Source organism: Lampetra fluviatilis, chromosome 55, assembly GCF_964198595.1.
Source record: "Lampetra fluviatilis chromosome 55, kcLamFluv1.1, whole genome shotgun sequence".
Classification (NCBI taxonomy): Eukaryota; Metazoa; Chordata; class Hyperoartia; order Petromyzontiformes; family Petromyzontidae; genus Lampetra; species Lampetra fluviatilis.
The window spans coordinates 7,258,553-7,283,368 of record NC_136329.1 but is presented as its reverse complement, the minus strand read 5'-3'; the positions used below and the strand labels follow the sequence as shown (position 1 = coordinate 7,283,368).

The following is a 24,816-nucleotide window of genomic DNA, read 5'->3' as shown; positions in this document are numbered from 1 at the left end:
CGATATTAGGAAGCTACCGGGAGCTATGCGCTTTTAAATCATCATCTAGACTTGGAACAGATACAGCAAGAGAACTGGTTCTGATGACAGTCGCTTGTGTTGTGATCGAAACGTCGTGATTTATTTTATTTTTATACCTACGTGACTTTACCGAAAGAACCAAAGAGTATGGATTCCTGCAGTCACGAAAGCTTCAAATCAAGATCATCTAGACTGACAAACTAATTTCTTTACAACTGCTTTTTGTGTTTAGTTCGTTGTCACTTTTCCCACACCTCTGATTAGCATGGTTGGCTACGTACGATGGTGCAAAAGTTACACGTACATATGTACGGTTGGTTACATACAATGCAAAATAATTTAAATATATATACGTACGGTTGGCTATGTACGCTAAAAAAAACTTCTACATACATATGTACGGTTGGCTAGGTACGGTGCGAAAAAAGTTCAACGTACATACAGGTGACCCCCGACGAATGACGGCTCAACTTACGACAGTAGCAACCAAAACTCATATCTACAACCGCCTAACGACTGCTACCGACGCCGAGCCTGATGGCGCTGCTTAGCCCGACAGTTGTGCTTATAGCGAGCACAGCATCTCTTTCTCAACGATCTTCACTTTTTCGTAAATTTTCTTCACATTTTGCCAACATTAGGTCGCAAGTAGGTGCGGGGGTCGCCTGTACGTACACACGTACGATTTCCGTGTGGGAATTTATTCACCAGTCATAGGGTAGCACAACTGGATTTGTAGTAGTAGTAGTGATAATAAAAAAGCAACCTCCAAAAATGTTTAAAGCGGCCTTTCATGTTGAAGCGTCTCAAAGTGCCTTACGTGAAAAAATAAAACTACGCTCACAAGTTGAGATAAAAATCTGAGCAAAATATAAAAAAACAAGCCGATTAATAACAATATTAAAATTCCAATAAAGTGAAGAACTGTGATAAACGTGAATAATTATAATTATTATGACAAAGTAATCCAAATCAGACAACAACGTTGATTTTTTTTTATCTTAAAGCTACGGACTCAGAATTTGGGACCTTTTTTGCCAGTATCAAAGTATGGAAAAAACAAGAATAAAAAATAAAGAATAAATAAGAATAGGCAAAAAAGGGTAAAACCTATTGTATGGGTCTTTCGGTAAAGCCACCTAGATATCAAATTAACAAAAATATCACAACACAAAGCTGTAGAGGGCGCCCTCCGTTCTTACATTTATATGCAAATTCCATTTCTAGCCCCGCCCACTTACCCTTGGGCTGCATCCATCAGGCCTATATAACATCTTTCTTCATCAAGCTCTCTCGCTGTATTTTTTCACCTGAAGACGATTGCTTGTGTTGCGATCGAAACGTCGTGATATTTTTATTATTTTTATATCTACGTGGCTTTACCGCAAGACTCATAGAATATGTATTCCTGCAGTCACGAAAGCTTTAAGTCAAGATTTAGGGTAAAACCTATTCTCATTTTTTATTTGAAGCTTTCGTGACTGCAGGAATCCATACTCTTTGGTTCTTTCGGTAAAGTCACATGACTTTACCGAAAGAACCAAAGATTTCTATTCTCATTTTTTCGGACTCAGAATTGAAAAAATAAGAAGAGGTCTTTTAACCTTTCTGGCAATAAAACAGGAGGTCGTCAAAATGTCCAAACACGAAATCGAAACCTTTTGCAGGGAATCAAGTTACTGCATTAACCACACGCGGTGCTTGTCGTGAACATGCGAACAAACACGCTCTGATAATACAAACAGGCATTGTCTTTTAAACTGATTGGTCTACACCAGAGACAGCCTTCTTTAGGGCCTAGTCTCACGAGCAGTGTCAGACCAGACAACGCCAAAAGGCGAACAGCGCAAAGACAATGCACTATAAGGGCATTTATAGCTCGGGGTGAGATCAGCTACAAAATAGGACTTTTTTGCCACGATTAAAGTTGTATTTCTCTTTCTGGCAATAAAACTGGTGTAAAGACGTTCAAACACCAAATAGAAGCCTTTTTGGGGACAATGTATATTTTTGGATTATCCGCGATTTTTAGATTCTTTAGATTATTTTGGGGCTATAAATCTCCAAATGATAAGCCACTTTGTTGAGCTAATATTTGTGATAGCCAAGTAGGATGGCGATGGTAGGATGGGGATGGTTTAGTGTTGTATTTGTTTGCAGTTTGGTTGATTTGTTTACCTTTCTTATACTTTGCACTCCTATCGTGTTTTTGTAACTGTGTTTGTTGTTGTAACGTTCTTATCCTGTGCCCCTCCTGGACATTTGGGAACAAAGAGCTTTATAGATCATCAAATTCCTCCTGCAAGATACATATTCTGATTCTGATGATTCATTAGCGCAGAATAATCGAGACTCTTTCTCCATTATTATTGAACACGTCGCGTTTGCTGCTTCTGCCGCTGCTGCTGCTGTGTGCGATGCGATCAAAGAAAGGTGGAGTGGACAGGTAAACACGCCTTCTCTCTCTCCTCTCTCTCTGTCCTCTCTCTCTCACCTTGGCCCGTGTCCTCCTCGGACAGCTCCACCTCGATGAAGTTGCGATCCCGAGCTTCGTCATCACGCCCACGGGGGCCCCACCTCGTCTCCGCTCTCCGGCGAGGTTCCTCGACTCGAGCGGCGGCGTTCGGAACGGCGGCTGCGAAACATTTTTTGAGAAACGCAAACCCACTAACCTTCGACGGAGTCCAGACTGCTCAATGGACGCAAGCGCGTACGTTGACCTTCTTTCACTACCGTACGTAGCCAACCGTTGATTATAATCAAAGGTGCGGGTCAGGAGAAGGGTTTTCCAAATTATAAACGAAACTATTTCTTATTTCTACCAGGTAAAGCCTCCCCCACTGAGTTATGTAGCTCTTTTTCAGAAGCGACCCTGGCCATCACAAATGATAGCTCAACCAAGTCGCTTATCATCATCATCACGTGAAATGTATAGCAGCAGCCAAATACTCTGGATGTGTGATGTTGATTCTAAATGTGGAGGGGAAAAACCGGAGGAACCGGAGGATCCGGAGAAAAATCGTCGCGACCACGGGGAGAGACAGAGAGAGAGAACACGCAAACTCCGAATGTACAGAAGGCATCAGGGTCGGGATCGAACCCACGACCTTCTGAATACCAGGCGAGGTAGTTAACATCTCCTAGCCACCGTGGCGCCTACGATTATAGATCAGGGGTAGGGTTAGTGAGGGTTAGGGGTAGAGTTAGTGTGAGCTACACTTACCCTGCAATGTTTCCTCCATCTTCGATACGTGCAGAACGACGGATAAGCGAGGCCATTGCAAAGCTCAGAGTGTGATTACCCATCGCTTAGAGATCCATACTCACACTGAGACCAATAGACTCGTGACACAAAGACCAATAGACTCAGAGACCCATAGTCTGACCACACAGAGACCCATAGACTCGCAACACAGAGACCCATAGACTCACACAGAGACCCATAGACTCATACAGAGACCCATAGACTGAAACGGAGACCCATAGACTCACACTGAGACCCATAGACTCATCACACAGAGATCCATAGACTCATGATATGCCTCCAGCAGTAGCACAACCCAGATGTGATTAATGGCAGTATAATGCTCACTGAGCTATGCACTTTTAAATAATCTCGATTGAAAACTCATTTCTTTATAACTACTTTTTGTGTTTAGTTTGTCATCCTCCCACACATCCGATTAGCACAGTTGGCTACGTAGTACGGTGTGAAAGAAGTTCAACACACACACACATGTACATACACACATACGTAAGTACGTTCCAAACTCCACACTCAACGGTGGAACTCACCTTGACTAATGTCCTCCTCCAGCAACTTGACAACGATGAATTTCTTGACATCTTCCGACCACACCTCCATCTTCACCAACTTCTTGCCGGGCACGGCCGGATATCCGCGGGTGTCTCCCCTCTCATCCTCCTCCTCGTCCTCCACTGGTGTCTCGGTGTTTCTTTCAACTTTAACATCCTTCAGATGTCCGGCTGTGGTGGAAATATGAAATCAAAATTGGAAGCACTTTTTCATCGTCGGCATCTTTCAAGAACCAGAAATGCGTTCGGAAATTTAAAAAAACGAGGGGAGGAGGGAGGAACCGGCGGGTAACGTATACATACCTGTCAACACATATGGTTTAGCCATATTCTTGTACAGGGAAATTTAGTTTTTAGGTCCATACGGCATACAGCCGTTTCAATACGGGCACATTTTGTGTCTATTTGTTTGTGTTTCTCTCCTTGTGATAGGACTTTGCAGGATGAACGTTGAGATTTATAAGGGCACGGGGTGACCAATAAGGTCTGAATTGGTCTGTAATAAGGTACAGCACTGATAAGGGGTTGACAGGTTTGTAGTGGTGAGTGTAGTGGTGAGTGTAGTGGTTAGCGCGGTATTATGTGTATTATCTTTCATTCTTTAGAGAGCCTAGTCTCGAAAGAAAGCTGTCTCTGGTGTGGACCAATCAGTTTAAGAAACAATGCAAATACCACCCAAGCATGTTTATGTTTTGCATGTTCACCACAAGTATATGTGTGATTACTGCAGACACGATTCCTTGCAAAAGGTTTATGTTTGGTGTTTTAACATCTTAACACAACAGTTTAATTTCCATAAAGGGTAAAACCTATTCTTATAGTTTGATACTGGCAAGGGAGGTCCCATGAGATGGATAATATTTGTCGCGAAAGTCTTCCACCACGTGTCAAACAACCGCTCTGTGCCTCTCATGCACAAGACCAGAACCTTGGCGCTGCGACGCTTTGATTCTGCGCTTTTTAAATCCTTTATATTAAGTTCGCTTGCTTGCTTACGACCATGCAAATCTTTCGGTCGTTTTTTAACCCACTTCCCGTGATCCAATCGAGCTGACACTTTCCACACAGACTCGTTGTGCGTGACAATTAATGTTCGTGAAAATTTTTTTCCAAAATTTTACACTTTTTAGGACAAAATATTATATTTAATTACCAATTGCTTAATGGTGCAATGCAATCATCTGACCCATAGGTGGCAGCCATCTCAAGCCAGAGGACGAGAGGACTCTAGCCGCCATGCATATAAAGGATTTATAGTGAAAAACTTTGTTTTTACGGGTTATACTTGTTTATTTTTTTTGTTCACGCCACCGTTTGTTGGGGACGTCTCTCACCGGCGGCAGTAAATCCACGTTTCACCGTCGGGTCCGGACCCGTCACGGGGCTTGGATAGTCTTCATTTTCTTGTTTGATGAACGGCAACTTCACGTCTAAATCCATCTGAGGATCAAAAACAACCCACGATGTTATATTTGTTTTTTTTACCAGGTAAGGCCCGCACTGAGCTGCTCCGTAGCTCTCTTACAGAAGCGACCTGGCCATCACAAATGATAGCTGCTCAACCAAGCGGCTTATCATTATCATCATCGCGTGGAAATTTAAAGCGGCAGCCAAATACTCCTAAATACATGACGTTGATTCTAAATGTGGAGGAGAAAAACCGGAGGACCCGGAGAAAAATCCACGCGACCACGGGGAGAGAGAGACACGAAAACTTCAAATATACAGCAGGCGTCAGGGTCAGAATTGAACCCACGACCTCCTGTATACCAGGCGAGGTAGTTAACATCTCTCCACTGTGGTGCCCCATTTGATTTACAAAGGGAAAAAAAGACAAAGATCCCCCGTATAGCCTGTAACAGACTGTATGGGAAAAGTGATGTTACCAAGTAGCGGCGTCTATGAAGGCCGGCACGGCACACGAGGGGGTGGGGTGGCCAGCACCACGCCCGGCCGTCTTTGTCTCCCCCAGTGGCTGCTGTCAACTCAAGCCAGAAAAGTCAACTGAATGGGAATTGTCGAGGCAGCGGCTTGAACTAGGTCACTCGCTCTGAGTGCTCACCCTGATGAAACGAATTAAACTTGAACTCATTCAATCATAATAGCCACTCACCACCTCAACCACCCGGCTCATTCACTCACCCAATCATTCACACACTCACCCACCCACCCACTCTTGCAAAATTAGACCATATTTGAGTCCGCACTGGGTTAAACAAATTAAACTCACAAATCATCTCGCTTCACTGATGCCCACTCGCTCACCCACTCACTCATCCGCTCAAACATTCACTCACTCACTCGTGCAAATGGGATTCTATCCTCGTCGATGATACACAAATGGAAATTAAAAACTCTCTCCAGTAGTGGTGATGCCATGACTGTGGTCATCCAGAACAGAGACAACCCATTACGATGCAATGCCCCGATACACAAATACGAAAAAGGCGACATCATCACAGCGATGATGATTCACTACTCCGCTACTGCTCCTGCTGACGCGGTTATCCGCTGGGCTGGACCACCACCTGAATGTTGATGACATTGTAGCTGTTGTTCTGCAGTGTCCACATCAGCATCATCATCGGCAGCCATATGGTAGAAGAATCTCATCAGCAGCAGCAGCATCAGCCAGGGTATATCCACTGCTGGATGAAGGCCTCTCCGAGTCTTCTATTGCAATTAATCATCAGCAGCAGCATCATCGGCCAGTGTGTGGCTGTGGTCATCCAGACCAAAGCCCGTTCACACCGCGTAGCGACGCAATGCCCCCAATACACAAATACCAAGGAGACATCGTCACATCGACGATGATGACGATGAAGACGATGATGACGACAACGATGACGACGATGATGACGACTCACTAGTCCGCTACTGCTCCTGTCGATGGCATTGTAGCTGTGTCGCTCTGCACTGTCTAACATCAGAAGCCGTACGGGAGAGACAGACAGAAGAAGTTCCTCACCTGGTTGAAACGAGGCCGACCCTGACACTCGGTCACCGCACGACGCTGGGCCGTACGTCACGGACTGATATGCTAATTCTATTGTGACGTCACAAGGGCATGGCTGCGGGTTTGCCCGGCCTAGTCGGCCGGTCCCAGGGCCAGGATCAACAACAACAACATCCACGCTCACTTTGCCCTCCGCTACAAGTGCTCCTCAGTCACTCTCTGTGTCTGTGTCCCCATCTGTATGTCCATCTCTGTCTATCTTTCCCAGTCTGTCTCCACCTCTGGTTGTCTGTCTCTCTGCATGTATGATTCTATCTCTCTCTCCCTTTATCGATGTACTATGCTGAACTTCGTTCGCACCGTATGTAGCCGGTTGGCTATCTCTGTGTATCTTCCCAAGTCTGTCCGTCCCTGTCTCTCTGCATGTATTTGTGTCTCTCTCCCTTTATCTAGGTAACGATGAACTTCTTTCGCACTGTATGCATAGCCACCTGTGCTAATCGATAGCCGTGTCCGTTCTGTGTCGGTGTAATCTCTTGTCTCTTCAAGTCGACACGTCTCTTTGTTCATTAAAACTTAACTACGTTTCTATTTTTTTATATTTTACCAAGTGTAACAAGGCCCCACTGCGCTCCTGCGTAGCCCCGTTTTTTTCAGAGTCGGCCCTGGCCATCACAGATGATAGCACCTCAAAGAAGTGGGCTGCCTATCATCAACTTATCACGTGGAAATGTACAGCAGCAACCACATCTACATCTGGGTGTCTGTCTCTGTGTCTGTCTCTGAATCTCTCAGAATGTCCGAATGTTTCTCCGTCTCTCTGTATCAAGTCGTATGTCTCTCTGTCACCGAGTCTGTATATGTGTATACGTGTCTGTGTGTCTTTGTCTGTGTCTTTATCTCTGTGGTAAGTGTCTGTGTGTCTCTGTCTGTATCTCTGTGGTATGTGTCTGTGTCTCTGTCTGTGTCTTTATCTCTGTGGTATGTGTCTATCTGTAGCTCTAGAAGTAACCTCCGTCTCTCTATATCTTTATCTCGTGTCTCTGTCTCGTTGTGTCCGTCTGTATCGGTCTGTCTCTGTATACCTGCGTCTGTGTATGACTGTCTGTCTATATCTGTCTATGTTACTGTGTCGGTCTCTCTGTCTCTGTCTGTCTGTATCTTTATCTGTCTCTCTGTGTCGTTATCTCTGTATCCCTGTCTGTGTATATGTGTGGCTGTGTCTATATCTTTGTGTCTGTCTCTGTATATATTTGTGTTACTCCCTATAAACACATCTTACCTCGCTGCGTGTCTCTGTCTCTTACCCTCTCTCTGTCTCTTGTCGTCTCTGTCTATCTGTCTCTGACCGTCTCTCTGTGTGTCTCTCGCTATCTGGTCCTGTCTCTGTCTGTGTCTCTCTCTGTCTGTGTCTTTGTCTCCGTGTCCCCACGGTCGCTGTGTCTCCGTGTCTCGCTGTCTCCGCTGTGTGGTGACCCCCCCCCACTCAACCCATTCACCCCGCAGCGAGCGACAAGATGCGGCACAAGTGCGGTCACAGACGACGAGATGCGAGCACATACGCTGGGTGAATCTGCCAAGGAAGCCACCAAACATCGTCAGGACAACTCCTCAGTTTCATTTATTAGGTATAGCCCTGTGAGCCATTCGGCTCATGCATCGGGTGCAACCGCAACAAATAAAAAACAAAAACATGAACAAGAAAACATCTTAAAGTGACTATGCGACTATGTGCAAACAGAAAATCCAAGAAAAGACAGCAAAATGTTGTATAAAAAGCACCGTACACCAACGCTGTGTGCAAAAATCCCGGTGGGATGCAAGTCAAACAACCACAAGACAACTTAGATTAAGGCCATCAGTCTAACTCCGTACTCCAACAAACAAACATGGCCAAACCAAAAATTTTTTTTCGAAATCACCAAAATAAAGCCATACAATCAATGTAACAGTGATCACAGGAACTGTGACCGAATTTTCACAATAAACGACCTAAACAACATGTACCACCAAACCCTGCAGTCATAGCTGGCTGCATGAGTCACTCCACAACAGCAGGAGCATCAGTCGGAGTATCAAAAAATTTCAATGCACCTTTAAGATCAGCACACTAAATCAAGACACGGATCATTCTTTGCAGCGGTCATCCAGAGCGAAACATTTTATTTTATTTTAGGCCACTGAATAGCAGTGGCAGCTAGGGGTGTAAAACTCCTCTAGAGCAGAGGTCGTCATCCTGGCTAACAGCAGCAGCAGACTCAGCGGCAGTGGCTTTTGGCTGGCCGTCCACCAAGAGAGGGCCCACGCCACAGTCGCTCAACAAAAGTCAGTCGCCTCCCTATGGGGCCATCCATAAATGACGTCACGCACCTAGGGGAGGCGGGGGGGTAAAACATTTGTGACGATATGTGACGAGGGGGGGGGGGTGAGAAATGTGACGTCACATCAAAATGCGCAACTTTAAATAAATATAGACGACACGACGTCGTGAAAATTGTATTTTATGTTTTATTTTTATTATTTTATTATTTCCCTTCTACGTGACTTCACCGAAAGAACCAAGAAGATGAATCCCTGCAGTCACGAAAGCTTTAAATCGAAAAATACACTAAATATTACATTATACACGAAAATATACACTACTATACCCTACACTATACACTGCTATACACTCCACGATACACTCCACTATACACTACACTATACACTACTATACCCTACACTATACACTGCTATACACTCCACGATACACTGCTATACACTCCACGATACACTCCACTATACACTACACTATATACTACTATACACTACACTATACACTACTATACACTACACGACTATACACTATATACTACTATACCCTACACAACTCTATGAATTACTGTACCCAATACTATATATTACATTATAGAATACACTATATATTATATTATACACGAAACTATACACTACTATACCCTACACTATACACTGCTATACACTAAACACTGGTAAACACGACACTATACACTACACGATACACTACTGTGATGTACCGCTACTTCAGCATATTGGCACTTCATGACAGAGACGAGGACAAGTCGCAGCGGACACCTACGACTACGGGGCTATCTGCCCATGGATCGTGATGATGACGAGGGTGGTTTTCATTTTTCCTGGTAGGGGCTGTGCATGGGATTGTCTCTTTGTCCATTAGCAAGATCTCGCCGTCCCATGTGTGTGCTCGCGACCAGTTTGTACACCTCCCCGTTCTCGATTATCCGCGGCAAATGACGGGCAGGACGGCCGCGGATAATTAAAAATTGCAGATAATCCAAAAAAAAATTATTTTTTTCCGTGGATCATTCCGGAACGAATGCTAACGATCAATGGCGGAGCCAGGATTTTCATGTAGGGGGGGGGGGCAACCCCTCCAGCAATGACAAATGATAGTTGTTAATAATAATGACTTGTCCCTTGCTTTATATTCGACACGTGTGCGGCGATGGCGCAGCCATCGATCGAGGGTCGAATTTGAACCGCGTTGTGTGATCGGCATCGCGCTCGTTGAAGGTGTTGATGCATTCAGGGAAGTCGTGTGCTGTATATGCAACTGTGCATCATTCTGAGAGTCACTTGTAACCGCTTTGCCGTTAATTATTGCCAATTATGGACTCAGACTATTGTCCTATCATCTCATGAGTCCCTGGCACGTAATAATATGCTACACTGTGGCAGTGGGGGGTCGCAAAATGCCGATTTATTACTAATAAACCCCAACGATCCGATCGAAATCCCTAATTTCGATCGGACCATTGGGGGAGCAAGTGCACCCTACCCCCCCCACTGGCTCCGCCAGTGATAACGATCGACCTATCGATGATGTGTGTGCTCAGTGATGACACTTTCCTGGCTCCCAGCCAGCAGAAGACTCGGCCTGCTAAGTGGATGACAGCAGCAGAGCCACGCCAATCAACATCCATCAAACTCCACCACCCACTGTTGTAAAGATATAGCAACTACTGTAATGTAGAGGCGACCGGAGCAACATATTTATTCGGTTTAAGCACCGTTTGACTTGTAACAAACATTTCCAAGAATAACAATGCATGGCCGTTTATAGATTATGAATTCGGGTTTAAGGGGAAAATCCACGAGTTATAAATTTACGTCAATCTCAGCTGCGAATTTAATCCGCCAAATCAGATAAGCTACACGCGCGGATAATCGAGAGTCTGTCTACTGTATTCTCTTAGCGTGGCATTCAATGTCGCCACATTTGACTTTTTTTCCAGCGATTCCTGCTCATCCTTTCTTGCGTCTTTTCTCGTGACGGTTCCAAGGCTTTCTCAGTTGTCAATCTTCTTTTTGCGTTTTAGTACTAAACGCGGGGATTGTTTGCTTGTACTGCTTGCTCTCCGCTATCATCTTCGGTGTGCTAATGCCTTTCTGTCTATGCTAAGGGAATTTTTTTAAAATTAATAAACAAATGAATAAATTGCACCAAAACGAATCATGAGCTAAAAAAAAGCTCTTTTTTCACAGATATCCAGCAGTGCTGATTGTGGACGCCACGGTGGCTAGGAGATGTTTGCAGCTGCTGCTGTGTCCTGTACAGCGTTTTGAGAGCCTTGATTAAGCCGCTTTATAGATGTCATTATTATTATCATCAACATCGTCGTCGTCATCAAATCACGACCGTCATTCTCTTTCGTGTTTTTTGGGGAGGAAACTTTATTTGGCGACAATTAAACGACGGACACGTGCAGCTATAACAAAAAGTTGTCGATCAAAACGAGGGTGGGATGTCTGGCAAGTCGCAGGGTGGTGTGTGAGTGGTGTCCCATTCACTGCTGAATCTCGGAACGCGGGAGCAGCTCAGCGTTAATTTTATCTAGAGGCGTAGCGGGCAGCAGCGCCGTTGTTTTTTATAAAGACGTCGTCACTCACCGCAGAGAACTGTAGCGACACGACCGCCGCCACTCTACGATAGCTGGCGGCAAAGCGTACGTATTTATTTCAAGTAATTCATTAGGCCAATACGTACGTGTTGTGTGTTTACGCCATCGGAATGGAATCGGAAGAAAAACTAAAATCAAATAACTTTATTGGTGCACCGAGGCTCCCACCACAAGGCCACGCGGGAGGGTCGTGTGGCACAGCTTTGCCGCCGGCTATCGTAGAGTGGCGGCGGTCGTGTCGCTACGGTTCTCTGCGGTGAGTGACGACGTCTTTATAAAAACAACGGTGCTGCTGCTGCTACTACGCCTCTATAAATAAATGTAACTATGAGCCGCTCGCACGTTCCCAGATTCGCCGGTGAACGGGACACCACCCACAATGCTAAAACTTGCCAGACGTCATCCGAACGGGATTTCGGAGGGCTTTACGACACACATTTTACTCAAGCCGGTGATCCGTTACCCCGGTGAAGAAAAATAAAATCGCAAATTGACTCAAGCAAAAAGAAACGTCGCTCGAAAACCACCCGCCCGTGATATTTCACCTGCAGTCTCCGCATATCCATCAATCGCCTTGCCCCGCCCGAGTGCAAACCGTGCATTCAAAAAAGGCGTTCCTACTCGCCTATGTGTGTCCGGAAAAAATGTTTCTTCAGAGCGTCGATCCGCAAAAACCCTTCCCCACAATCGTGGCACGTGTACTCAACCTCCTCAACCTCGCCGGAGTGCACCTGCGAATGCTTCTTCAGGTGCGACGGGTGCGAGAAGCGCCTGCCGCACTGCCCGCACGCGTATGGCCTATCGCCCGTGTGCATCGTCGAGTGCTTCTTGAGGTCAGAGCGCTGGCAGAAGCCCTTCCCGCACTCCGTGCAGACGTGTGTCCTCTCGCCCGTGTGCGTCGCCAGGTGCACCTTCAGGTGGGAGCTCTGCGCGAAGCCCTTGCCGCACTCCCTGCACGCGTACGGCCTCTCGCCGGTGTGCGTTCGCGAGTGCGTCTCCAGGTGGAAGCGCTGCGCGAAGCCCTTGCCGCACTCGCCGCACGCGTACGGCCTCTCGCCCGTGTGCATGCGCGCGTGCGTCTCCAGGTCGGAGCGGCGCGAGAACGCCTTACCGCACGAGGCGCAGGCGTGCGGCCGCTCGCCCGTGTGCACTATCGAGTGCTTTTTGAGGGCCGAGAGCTCCGAGTAGCGCTTGCCGCAGTCGGCGCACACGTGCGGCCTCTCGCCCGTGTGCGACCTGGCGTGGCGCTTCAGGCCGTAGCGGTAGGGGAAGCCCTTGCCGCACTCGGCGCACACGTGCTTGGGCCGGTCGGCGTCCGTCGCGTCGGCGGCGTCGTAGCGGACGCGCCGAGGCCTGTCGCGTTGCCGTCTGCGCGAGCTCCCGGCTGTTGGTTGCGGGCGGCTCTCCGGCCTCCGGCCGAGACTCGTGCCTGTGCCCGGAGACTTCCCGCACCGCGTGCAGGCCGGAGGGATTTGACTGCTGCCGCTGCCGTCGCTGCCGGCACAGCCTACGTCGCGATTCGCGTCGCCCGCGTGCGTCTGCAAGCGCTTGCCGAAGCCCCTGCCGCATTCGTCGCACGGCAGTTGCGTTTCGTCGGCCGCGTCTGTCCGCAGATATTGCAAAAAACACAAAATATATTATTTTTTGGTTGAAAGGTTAAATAGAATGGCGAGCCGGTTTTGTGGCTATCCACAATCGCTAATTGCACTGTGGGTTATTTCTACGTGCGGGAAGGGCATTGCACCATTGGGTATTCTGCTCCGACATCTTGGCTTATCCTACTGTAGTGGCGTACATAGTGTGTTTATAGCGTTGCACTGGTAGAAATGAGGTACTGCAGGTGCGGGACCTCTCCCGAGCACTGGCGTGTATAAGTGAGGGGTTGGGCCCCTAGGGGGCATGGTCTGAGTGCCAGTGGGGAGAGGCCGTGTTCAAGTTCAAGTTCATTTATTAGGTGTAGCCCTGTGAGCCATTCGGCTCTTGAATAGGGTGCAACCGCAACAAACAAAAAACAAAAACATGAACAAGAAAACATCTTAAAGTGAATATGTGACTAAGTGCAAACAGAAAATCCAGGAAAAGACTGCAAAATATTGCAGAAAAAACACCGTACACCAACGCTGTGTGCAAAAATCCCAGTGGGATTCAAGTCAAACAACAACAACAACAACCACCACAAGACAACTTAGATTACGGCCATCAGTCTTACTTCGTACTACAACAAACAAACATGGCCAAACCAAAAAACTTTTCGAAATCACCAAAATAAAGCCATAAAAGCAATGAAACAGTGATCATAGGAACTGTAACGGAATTTTCACAATAAACGACAAACAACATGTATCACCAAAACCCTGCAGCCATAGCTGGCTGCATGAGTCACTCCACAACAGCAGGAGCATCAATCGGAGTATTATAATTTTTCAATGCACCTTTAAGAGCAGCACACTAAATCAAAACACAGGTCATACTTTGCAGCGATCATCCGGAGTGAAACATTTTATTTTAGGCCACTGAATAGCACTGGCAGCTAATGTGAGGACATGGTACTCCAGGTGAACTCGGGCAGGGCACATGACCGGACGAGGGGATAACGGGGGGGGGCCAGGGGGCATGTGACGGGCCGCATGACCAGAGCCCCGACTCGACCAGAAAGATCTGGATAGGGGGCGTGGCCAAGGGCCGAGCCTGGCCAGGCTAGGGCCGATAAAAGATGAGTCATGCGTATGCTCGGGGCTCGTCTCGGGGTATGGATTCAGCGGGCTACGTCTACGATCTTCGGGCTTCGGCGTGGACCTGACGGCGCGTGGCTGTCTGGATCCGAGCGGGTAGACGCCCCGTCGAGTGGCTGTGAAACAGCCGTGGTGCTCCCCGCCGAATATAGTCTCGCTATTGAGTGGTTATGTGTTAGCCCGTGGTGGTCAACACCCAAGTAGTTATCCAGTGGAAATTGTGTTGTTCAATAAATTAACGTGTTGCCTCCAAGTCTTGGCGTGTGTCTGAATAGAACTCACTACACTACCATTGCTATGCAGATGGCACTCAAATTTATATCCGGTTAGGACCGTACTATGCAACAGCTTTTTCTGCACTGTCTGCATCACTAACAGTAGCGAATTCATGGTTTTGCGAAAACTTTTTGCTACTCAATACCGACAAGACCGAAGCCATAATCATCAGCTCCCCTCTGCATCTTTCTAAAATCCTGGTGTTCAGTTTGACCAGTAATTATCCTTTCAGAGACATATCTAAGGTGGTAAAAATTTCCCTTTTCCACCTAAGAAATATTACCAAAATGCATCGCTTCCTGTCACCTGGTGACTTGGGAGAGATTGGTCCATGCTTTTGTGTTATTCTGACTCGATTGCTGCAACGCCTCACTGGTTGGTACTGTGCAGACTCCAGCTTGTTCAGAATGCAGCTGCTAGAGTGCTGACACCACGTAAACCATTATGTGATCACATTACACTCAGGTCGTCTTGTCTCTTCATTCGCTCACACAATCCAGCCTGGTTAAACCCAGGATGGATCGTGGGCAGGCCAGCCTAAATGTTTCTAACCAGTGAAGATGCTCCATTAGGGGGGATCCACGTTTCGCAAGCATAGAGAAGGGAGAGAATGACCGTGGCCGAGAAGACCTGAAGGTTCGTGTAGAGCGACGCGTTACGCAGCCGATGAAAAGATAATGCTGCTCAACTTATTCGGAGTGAGACCTCTGCTGTTAAACTGGAGCCGGTCGAAACACTACACCACTATACTAACACACACTACACACGACACACGCACACGTGTTGCGTTTCTGCCCACGCGACGCGATCACAGGGGGACTCACCTTGACCCGTGTCCTCATCCAGCAACTGCACCTCAACAAACTTCTTGACGTCTTCCGCCCACACCTCCACCCTGAACGGCTTCCGCTCCGATGTTGCCGCCTGTCCACGGTAGCTCCCCGACTCCCACAGCCTCTCGGTCGCCCCTTCTTCTTTGGCATCGCCGAAACGACTCCCATCACCGGCTGTGGATTTTGACAGCGCGCCACGGCTGACACGGCGACTCGCGTACTGTCCATGGACTCAACACTACCCATTGACTCAACAGTGCCCCAGACTCAGACTCAACACTGCCCATAGACTCAACACTGCCCATAGACTCAACAGTGCCCCAGACTCAACACTGCCCCATAGACTCAACATTGCACCATAGACTCAACAGTGCCCCAGACTCAACAGTGCACCTCCGATTAGCACGATTGGCTAGGTACAACGGAAAAGAAATTCAGTATACATACGACTACACTATAGTCTAGTGTATAGCAGTGTAGTGTATAGTAGTGTATAGTGTAGTGTATAGTGTAATGTGTATAGTAGTGTATAGTAGTGTATAGTAGTGTGTAGTGTAGTGTATAGTGTAGTGTATAGTGTAGTGTATAGTGTAGTGTATAATGTAGTGTATAGTGTGTAGTGTATAGTGTAGTGTATCGATGTCCAGCCAACTGATCTCACCGGCGTCGTCAGCGTCGTCACATCGCACCGTGAAGTCGGGACGGAGCTTGGGACTTTGACTACCCGCGTCTTCGTCTTCTTCTTTGCCGATCGGAAACTCCGCGCGCGACGCCATCTGCGGGAATCGGAGACGGGTTGGAGGGGGGCATTTAAAACGTCGAACGCGGTCGGGTTGAACGATTAACCTCGAGAGGGTGAATGTGAAGCCGCTTCTTGTACCAACGTTGTGAATGTTTCATTAGCCTTTTGTGACAACAGTGAGTACGGCGTGAGAGACACACACAGAGAGAGTGAATCGCAGTGTGAGTGTGAATTCACCTCTTGTAGCAACGGTGGACACACTGCGAGAGTGAATGGTGGTGTGAGTGTGAATTCACCTCTCGTGAGCACAGTGCGAGAGAGACACGCGGAGAGTGAGTGGCGGTGTGAGTGTGAATTCAGCTCTCGTTATAGCAGTGAACACGGTGCGAGAGACAGAGAGAGAGTGAATGGCGATGTGAGTGTGAATTCACCTCTCGTGATAGCAGTGGACACGGTGCGAGAGACAGAGTGGATCGCAATGTGAATGTGAATTCACCTCTTGTAAAAAAAGTGAGCGCAATGCAAGAGAGTGAATCGCAGTGCGAGTCTAAATTCACCTCTCGTGACAACAGTGGACACGGTGCAAGAGACACGGAGAGAGTGAATGGCGGTGTGAGTGTGAATTCACCTCTCGTGACAACAGTGGACAGGGTGTGAGAGACAGACAGAAAGTGAATGGCGGTGTGAGTGTGAATTCACCTCGCGTCTTGAGTGAATTTCACCACCAACCTGCGGGTCGCTCCAACGCAGCAGAGCGACGAGATGCGGGGCAAGACGGCGAGACGCGGCACAAGACGACGAGATGCGGCACAAGACGGCTGGACAAGACGGACAGACACGGGACAAGACGGTGAGATGCGGCGCAAGACGAATGTGGAGACGCCGCGGCCGTTGCCAACTCTCCACAGCCACTCGACGTCGGAGTGGCATTTCAGTTTTGCCATCAGTTTTAGCTCCAGTGGAGAAGCGGGGGGGGGGAGTTCCGTCCTCCAGTAAGTTAATAACCTCGGTGGGGACGGTTTTTGTTAAATGGAATGTAGGAAGTACACGTTAAAGGGATTAATTTGTTCCACGACGATGGGAAGTTGACATTTTCCACCCTAAAAACACGGTTTAGAATATCTAAACACGCATTTTTGTTTTGTTATAAAAACGAACGTTATGCGAACATATTAAAGCACGGATGTGGATAGAAACACGGATAAATAGTGGATACATGGAGCATGAAATCAAAATTCTTACCTTAGGCTAAGAATATAGATGTTAAATCTTTCATTTAAAAAGGGGGGGGGGGGGCACGTAAAGCAAAGCATTGAAAAAAACCGAAATGATGAACGAAGCAAAGTGCCGACTACACCGAGCATCTTCTTGTTTCCTCTGATCGTAAAAAAAGAAGATAGATGGGGGTTGATGGAGGCGTTGGGGTGAAACAATTTAAGGCAATTGCTTAACTAATTATTTTCCTCAATTTATTGTCTTTTCTTCACTTTAGGGGCCGATCTCATTTAACTTTTAAGTAAAATAAAAAAAACCCACAAAGTATTCGTACGAGCTGCTTCCATGGAAAAGGGACGCGCCGCTGAATGGCCGAGGCCTGGCAAGTCCACTTCGGAGCGCTCCGATTGGCCGAAATTTTTCGGGTCCGCGTGATGTCGTAAAAACCGTGTGTTAATCGAAAATTCATCGTTAATGGCACAATGGGTGGGGGGGAAGGCACCCTATGGGAGGGCAGATCATTAATCAAAACATCGTCAATCGATGGAATCGTTAAACCGAGGGAACCGCTGTACCCAAAAGGACCTGGAGAAAAATCCACGAGAGCACTGGGATAGAACCCACGACCTCCTTCATACCAGACGAGGTAATCAACATTCTCCCAGCCACCGCGGCACCCTCACACCACACCCTGGCCGCTGTAATTTCCCCATTGCTGATGTATAGACTGCCAGTACCTCGTTCAAGGCCGAGTTAAAAAATCAACCAACAAGACAAAGATCCCCCCGTGTAGCCTTAACAGACTGTTGGGGCAAGTGTTGTTGGCTAGTAGCAGAACCTATGAAGACCGACACAGCACACGAGGGGGTAGGTGGCCAACACCACGCCCAGCCGCCTTTGTCTCCCCAGTGGCGACAGATACTCATTGGATGCTGAGTCGACCGAGGGGAGGTCCCAGGACCAGTTCAAATAATCGTTACCGGTGTTGGTCATGAGTGGAAATCGAACTCGGGTCGCTGGGTTCGTAGTGCAGCGCAGCGCTAACCGCAACACTACCGCTCCCCACACACACACGTCGCTGGCAGCATTGTCCCATCCTGTCTCGTTATCCATCGCCTCTCAACTATCATCATCACCACCACCACCGTACTTACTACTATTACTACTCTGTGAGTCACTGTGATGGACGTCGTTTCGATTTTCGTCGTCGCACCTTTCAGCAACGCATCGCCGCGCCCCCCAGATGTAAACTGGGGTGGTGTCGCTGTGCACGTGGTCTCGAGGAGAAATCGAAGACGTTTTAAGTGTTTATTTTTTTTGTTATTATTATATACATGATGTGATTGTACGAAAGTGTGAAAACCATTCGCCGTTGCTTTTATATCCAGACGGATGAATTAATTTGAGAGGGTTTACACTTCAGAGTGCGTGTTATTGATTTACTCTTTCAAATCAGATGATCGTGTAAAGGCCCTTCCCACAGAAACTAAACTAAAACTATTTTTTATTTTACCAGGTAAGGACCTACTGAGCTATGTATCTCTCTTTCAGAAGCGACCTGGCTATCACAAATGATAGCAGCTCAACGAAGCGGCTGATATCATGATCCCGTAGAAATGTATTGCAGCAAAACACGGAGGGAAAAACCGGAGGACCCGGAGAAAATTCCACGCGACCACGGGGAGAGAGAGAGCGAGTACACGCGGACTCCAAATATACAACAGGCGTTGTCAGGGTCGGGATCGAACCCACGTACCTCCTGCGTACCAGGCGAGGTAGTCAACATCTCCTAGCCACCGTGGCACCCCCTTGCTGGCACACGCGTGCGGCTACCCGCCAATCTTCGTACGTAGAACTTCTTTCACGCCGTACGTGTTCTCTCGGCACAACTCCAAAAACAAAAAAAAGACCCGCCATCATGAGTGCACCGCCGAATGTTTCTTCAGGGTGTACGACCGCGTGAATCCCTTGCCGCACTCCCCGCACACGTGCCGCTTCTCGCCCGTGTGCAGCGCCGAGTGCGCCTCCAGATGGGCGAGGCGCGCGAACCCCCTCCCGCACTCGCCGCAGACGTGCGGCTTCAGGCCCGAGTGCAGCGCCGAGTGCGCATCCAGGTGGGAGCGCCGGGCGAAGCGCCGGCCGCACTCGCCGCACGCGTACAGATTCTCGCCCGTGTGCGTCCTCGAGTGCACCCCGAGGTCCGAGGAGCGTGCGAACGCCCTCCCACACTCGGCGCAAGCGTGCGGCCTCTCGCCCGTGTGCGTCCTCAAGTGCTTGCCCAGGTCGGAGCGCTGCGCGAAGCGTCGGCCGCACTCGGTGCACGCGTGCGGCCTCTCGCCCGTGTGCGTCCGCGTGTGGGCCCTCAGGTCGGAGGGCCTCGCGAACGCCCGGCCGCACTCGTCGCAAGCGTGCGGCCTCTCGCCCGTGTGCGTCCGCGCGTGCTTCTTCAGCTCCGAGCGCTGCGCGAAGCCCTTGCCGCACCCGGCGCACGCGTGCGGCCACGCGCCCGTGTGCGACACCGAGTGGGTGTCCAAAGCGTAGCGCGTCGCGAACACCAGGCCGCACTCCTGGCACCTGTGCTTCCTCCGATGGGCCGCGGCGGTCGCGGTTGCGGCGCCTTCGAGCGCCTTTCCACAACGCGCGCAGGCTCGCGGGGTCTTGTCGTCGTTGTCGTCGCCGCGTTGCGCTTTGCCCGCCGTCGTTCTGCGGCCTCCGCCCTTGCCGCACTCCGCGCACAGCAGTTCCTTCAACGCCGTCGACTCGTCCGCTGTGGCGTTTCGACAAAGGGCAAAGGCATCGCGCCGACGGTCAAGGCACGGGTGGCGTTTTCGGATGGCCGTCGGGCAAAGGGCGGCGGTCGCCGCATTGCGAAGCGCTTTAGGACGCACTTCTGCGGCCGTCTGGAACGCTCTTCCTTCTAATATTAGGAAGCCGCCACTGGGAGCTATGCCACTTTTAAATCATCATCTGAATTGAAAACTAATTTCTTTAGAACTGCTTGTTGTTGTTTTAGTTTGCTGTCTTTCCCCCGCACCTCCGATTAGCACGGTTGGCTACATACGGTGCGAAAGAAGTTCAACACACGGTACAAGGTACTTTGTTGAGCCATCATTTGTGATAGCCAGGTCGCTTCTGAAAAAGAGCTACATAGCTCCGTGGGTAAAATAAAATAAAAAGCAACCTCACAACATTTACAATTGAGTATGACGTTTGTATGTATGTACGTACGTTGAGCTTCTGGCGCATAATATGTAGCCAACTGTGCCAAGCAGTTAGAAAGAAATTCGTTTTCAATTCAGATGATGAGTTAAAAGTGGCATCGCTAAAAAAAAAATTCCATCAGGAAGCATAGACGAAAAAAAATAACGTCCCATGATGTGATCAAAGGAGACTCACCGTCACCAACGTCCTCCTCTGATAGGGCAACCTCGATGAAGTTCTGGTCTGGAGTGAGCGGACATCCACGGCGGCTGCCTGTCTCCCCGGGCCTCCCACCGGCTCCTTCCACTTCAACAGTCTTCACATCTGGAGCTGGGATTTTAAAAAAACGCACCAAACGTTACCATTGAAAACACGGCCTGTGAAGATCCATTGGAGAATGAGGCAGGCCAAACTATCCGGCTAGAGACGTCTCTCCTTCGACTCTTAAGACATTCTTGATATCTTGCCTTAGTTTGGGCGATTTCATTCCAGATTTTGCTCTGCCTGTGTACTTAAGGGGCACCGTGGCAGCTAGGAGATGTTATCTTCCTCGCCTGGTATGCAGGGGGTCGGGGATTCGATTCGACCCTGACGCCTGCTGCTGTATATTTGGAGTTTGCGTGTCTCTCTCCCCATGGTCGCGTGGATTTGTCTCCGGGTTCCTCCGGGTTTTCCCCCCCCACATTTAGAAACATGCATTGAGATTATTTTGCTGCTATAAATTTCCACGCGAAGAGCCGCTTTGTTGAGCTATCATTTGTCATAGCCAAGTCACTTCTGAAAAAGAAGTTAATAGCTCAGTGGAATTTACCTGGTAAGATAAAAAAGGGAGTTTAGTTTTATTTGTATATTGAAGTGATTTGTGTACCTTCCCTATACTTTGCACTCCTATCGTGTTTGTGTGTTGTGTTGTTGTAATGTTCTGACCCCGTGTCCCAACTGGACATCTGCGAAAAAGAGCTTCATAGCTCATCGGATTCCTCCTGCAGTATAAATACAGAATCTGATTTCTAGATGGGGATCTTACCATCTCCATTGACCTCGGATTTCACCACAATCCTCATTATCTCAGTGCCCAGACTCCCTTCATCATCTTCTTGCTTCACGACTGCTCCTGTACACAACAACAACAACAAAAGACAAAGATCCCCCGTGTAGCTTTAAAAAACTGCTGAGGCAACTCACTACTCTACGGGATGTCTGGCAAAAACATTATCAAGCTGCAGCGTGTACAACATTCTTTAGCACGTGTCGTGACGGGTACTGCAAGATCCGACTGTGTCCGTCCGGTGCTCGCTGAGCTGCATTGGCTTCCGGTTGCCGAACGAATACGTTACAAGGTTGCACTCATTGCACGCAAAGTGCTTGGTACAAGAAATGAACCACAATACCTTGCTGATCTCGTCAAGGAGCAATAAAACCATCATCAGGCGAACTCACATCGAACAAAAACCGTCACCGCATCGCGCGTTTTCAGATGCGCTTCTGTGGCCGTCTGGAATGCTCCTCTTTCCGATATCAGGAAGCCACTTGTACTATGCACGCACTTTTAAATCTAAATTGAAAACTAATTTCTTTAGAACTGCTTGTGGTGTTTAGTTTGTTGTCCTTCCCCCGCGCCTCCGATTGGCACGATTGGCTACATACGGTGCAAAAGAAGTTCAACATACATACACTCTACACTACAATATACACTACACTATACACTACACCACTATACTAAATTGAACCCTCAATTCTTTCGAACTGCTTGTTGTGTTTAGTTTGTTGTCTTTCCCCCATGCCCCCGATTGGCATGGTTGGCTACGTACGGTGCGAAAGGAGTTCAACGTACGTGTGTACATACACATCATATGCACATGCGATTGCTGCTCGAGCGTCGATTCAAACGCAACGAATCAGGAGAGATTCTTTCATTGACCTCACCGGCATGCGTATCTTCACATCGGCCCGTCAAGCCAGGATTTTCTTCGTTTTCTTGTTTGATGATTGGTAATGGAACAAGGTGTGAAGCCATCTGAGCGGAAACAAATTGACACTACGACATATTATCCAATGTGCAAATAAAAGACAAAGATCCCCCGTGTAGCCTTGAACAGACTTGGGGCAAGTGCTGTTTGCGAGTAGCAGCACCTATGAAGGCCGGCGTTTTGGCACACGAGAGGGTGGGTGGCCAGCACCACGCCCGACTGCCTTTGTTGCCCCAACGGTTGATGTTTACACACCGCACCAGGTACGCATTTGAGGCTGAGTCGACTAAGGGGAGGCCCAGGACCGGTTCAGATACAATATTCGTCACTGGTGTTAGCCGTGAGCGGGAATCGAACTCAGGTCGCTGGGTTCGCAGGGGAGAGCGCTAATCGCTACACCACCATTCCCCATATGCACATTGAATGTGCATACACAGACAAAATATGGAAAATCATATGGATATTGGCAAGCGCTTATCAAGGCAAGTCAAGCGAGAGGATGGTATGGCTGGAACCTAAATTAAATAAATGTTACTGGCAGGAACCTCCTGGTTACACCAGCCCACAGGGGATTATTGTGTCCGTCGTGCAGGGAGGGGCTGGGTGGGTAGGGAGGGGCTCGGTGGGGTGGGGAGGGGAGGGTGGGAAGGGGCTGGGTGGGGAGGGTGGGGCTGGGTGGGGCCCTTATACAACTCAACGTTTAACCTACTCACGCCGGCTTGTGCCCGCCCTCACAGTCGGTCATATTTGCGGAATACACCACGCCGCCGTTGACCCTGGCCATTGACCGAGCAACCCAATGTTCCTACCAGCTCCCTCCGCAGGAATGTGTTTACTTGACCAAGGCCCCACTGAGCAACGTTGCAGCTCTTTTTCAGACGCAAACCTGGCTATCACAAATGCTAGCTCAACGATTTGGCTTCATCATCGTCGTGTGGACATTTATAGCATCGGCCAAACAACTTGAACCGCGTGAAGTTGATTCTAAATGTGGAGGGGGGGGGGGAAACCGAAGGACCCGGAGAAAAATCCACGCGATCACCGGGAGAGAGGCACGCAAACTACAAATATACAGCAGCAGGCATCGTCAGGTTCGGGATCGAACCCACGACCTTCTGCATACCAGGCGAGGTAGTTAACATCTCCCAGCCACCTTGCCCATTGCTGATGTTTGGATACTGGCAGTGAATCATTCATGGCCGAGTCAGAATCAACCAACAAGACAAAGATCCCCCGTGTAGCCTGTAACAGACTGTTGGGGCAAGAGCTGTTAGCGAGTAGCAGCGCTTATGAACACACAAAGACAAAGGTCCCCCGTGTAGCCTGTAACAGACTGTTGGGGCAAGTGCTGTTAGCGAGTATCAGCAGCGTCTATGAACACACAAAGGTCCCCCGTGTAGCCTCAAGCAGACTGTAGGGGCAAGTGCTGTTAGCGAGTAGCAGTACCTGTGAACACACAAAGATCCCCCGTGTAGCCTCTAACAGACTGTAGGGGCAAGTGCTGTTAGCGAGTAGCTGCACATATGAATACACAAAGACAAAGATCCCCCGTGTAGCCTATAACAGACTGTTGGGGCAAGTGCTGTTAGCGAGTAGCAGTACCTGTGAAGGCCGGCAGCTGCGGCACGCGAGGGGATGTGGGGGGTGTGTGGCCAGCACCCCCACGCCCGGCCGTCTTTGTCTCCCCCGGTAGCGACGTCGAGTCCACAACCGCTGCTACACCCGGGGTCACTCAGCAGCGAGCACGCAGCAGGGCGACGAGATGCGGGGACAAGACAGCGCGATGCGGGGAGATGATGATGACGATGTGGTGACGTCATAAAAGAGGTGGGTGGAGTCTGGATGCGGTGTCGCCTTTCACTCCGATTTGGAGCCACAAGCGACAATCGCCTCAACGGGCGCCTGGCCCCAGACATGTCTCTTGTGGGCTTTGGGAAATGCAATCAATAGAATCAAAGAAGTGCACCGGGCAGCACAAACATTGTTACACAGCAGGTCCGGCCACGGGCCAAATATTTAATGATGCCTGGTCATTTCAGCCTCATATACAGCATCGTGGACTTACGCATTTTTGTTTTAATCAAACTCGTATAACACGAATAACTAAGTGATGC

At 48.7% G+C, this 24,816-nt stretch overlaps 1 protein-coding gene across 1 annotated transcript in view; it reads right to left on the bottom strand.

The window, feature by feature from the left end:
* Nucleotides 1–24,442, bottom strand: part of LOC144949959 (uncharacterized) — a 29,597-nt gene extending 5,155 nt beyond the window's left edge. Inside the window, exons 1-14 of the mRNA XM_078879948.1 lie at nucleotides 24,305–24,442; nucleotides 22,659–22,770; nucleotides 21,760–21,846; nucleotides 20,928–21,062; nucleotides 19,453–20,298; nucleotides 17,016–17,134; nucleotides 16,236–16,350; nucleotides 15,566–15,748; nucleotides 12,359–13,336; nucleotides 8,293–8,366; nucleotides 6,806–6,850; nucleotides 5,172–5,277; nucleotides 3,817–4,008; nucleotides 2,516–2,656 (exon numbers count right to left, since the gene is read on the bottom strand). Of these exons, the coding sequence (XP_078736074.1) occupies nucleotides 2,516–2,656; nucleotides 3,817–4,008; nucleotides 5,172–5,277; nucleotides 6,806–6,850; nucleotides 8,293–8,366; nucleotides 12,359–13,336; nucleotides 15,566–15,748; nucleotides 16,236–16,350; nucleotides 17,016–17,134; nucleotides 19,453–20,298; nucleotides 20,928–21,062; nucleotides 21,760–21,846; nucleotides 22,659–22,749 (3,112 nt within the window). The 5' untranslated portion in view covers nucleotides 22,750–22,770; nucleotides 24,305–24,442. The remainder of the gene's footprint in view (nucleotides 1–2,515; nucleotides 2,657–3,816; nucleotides 4,009–5,171; nucleotides 5,278–6,805; nucleotides 6,851–8,292; nucleotides 8,367–12,358; nucleotides 13,337–15,565; nucleotides 15,749–16,235; nucleotides 16,351–17,015; nucleotides 17,135–19,452; nucleotides 20,299–20,927; nucleotides 21,063–21,759; nucleotides 21,847–22,658; nucleotides 22,771–24,304) is intronic.
* Between the last annotated feature and the right edge of the window lie 374 nt (nucleotides 24,443–24,816).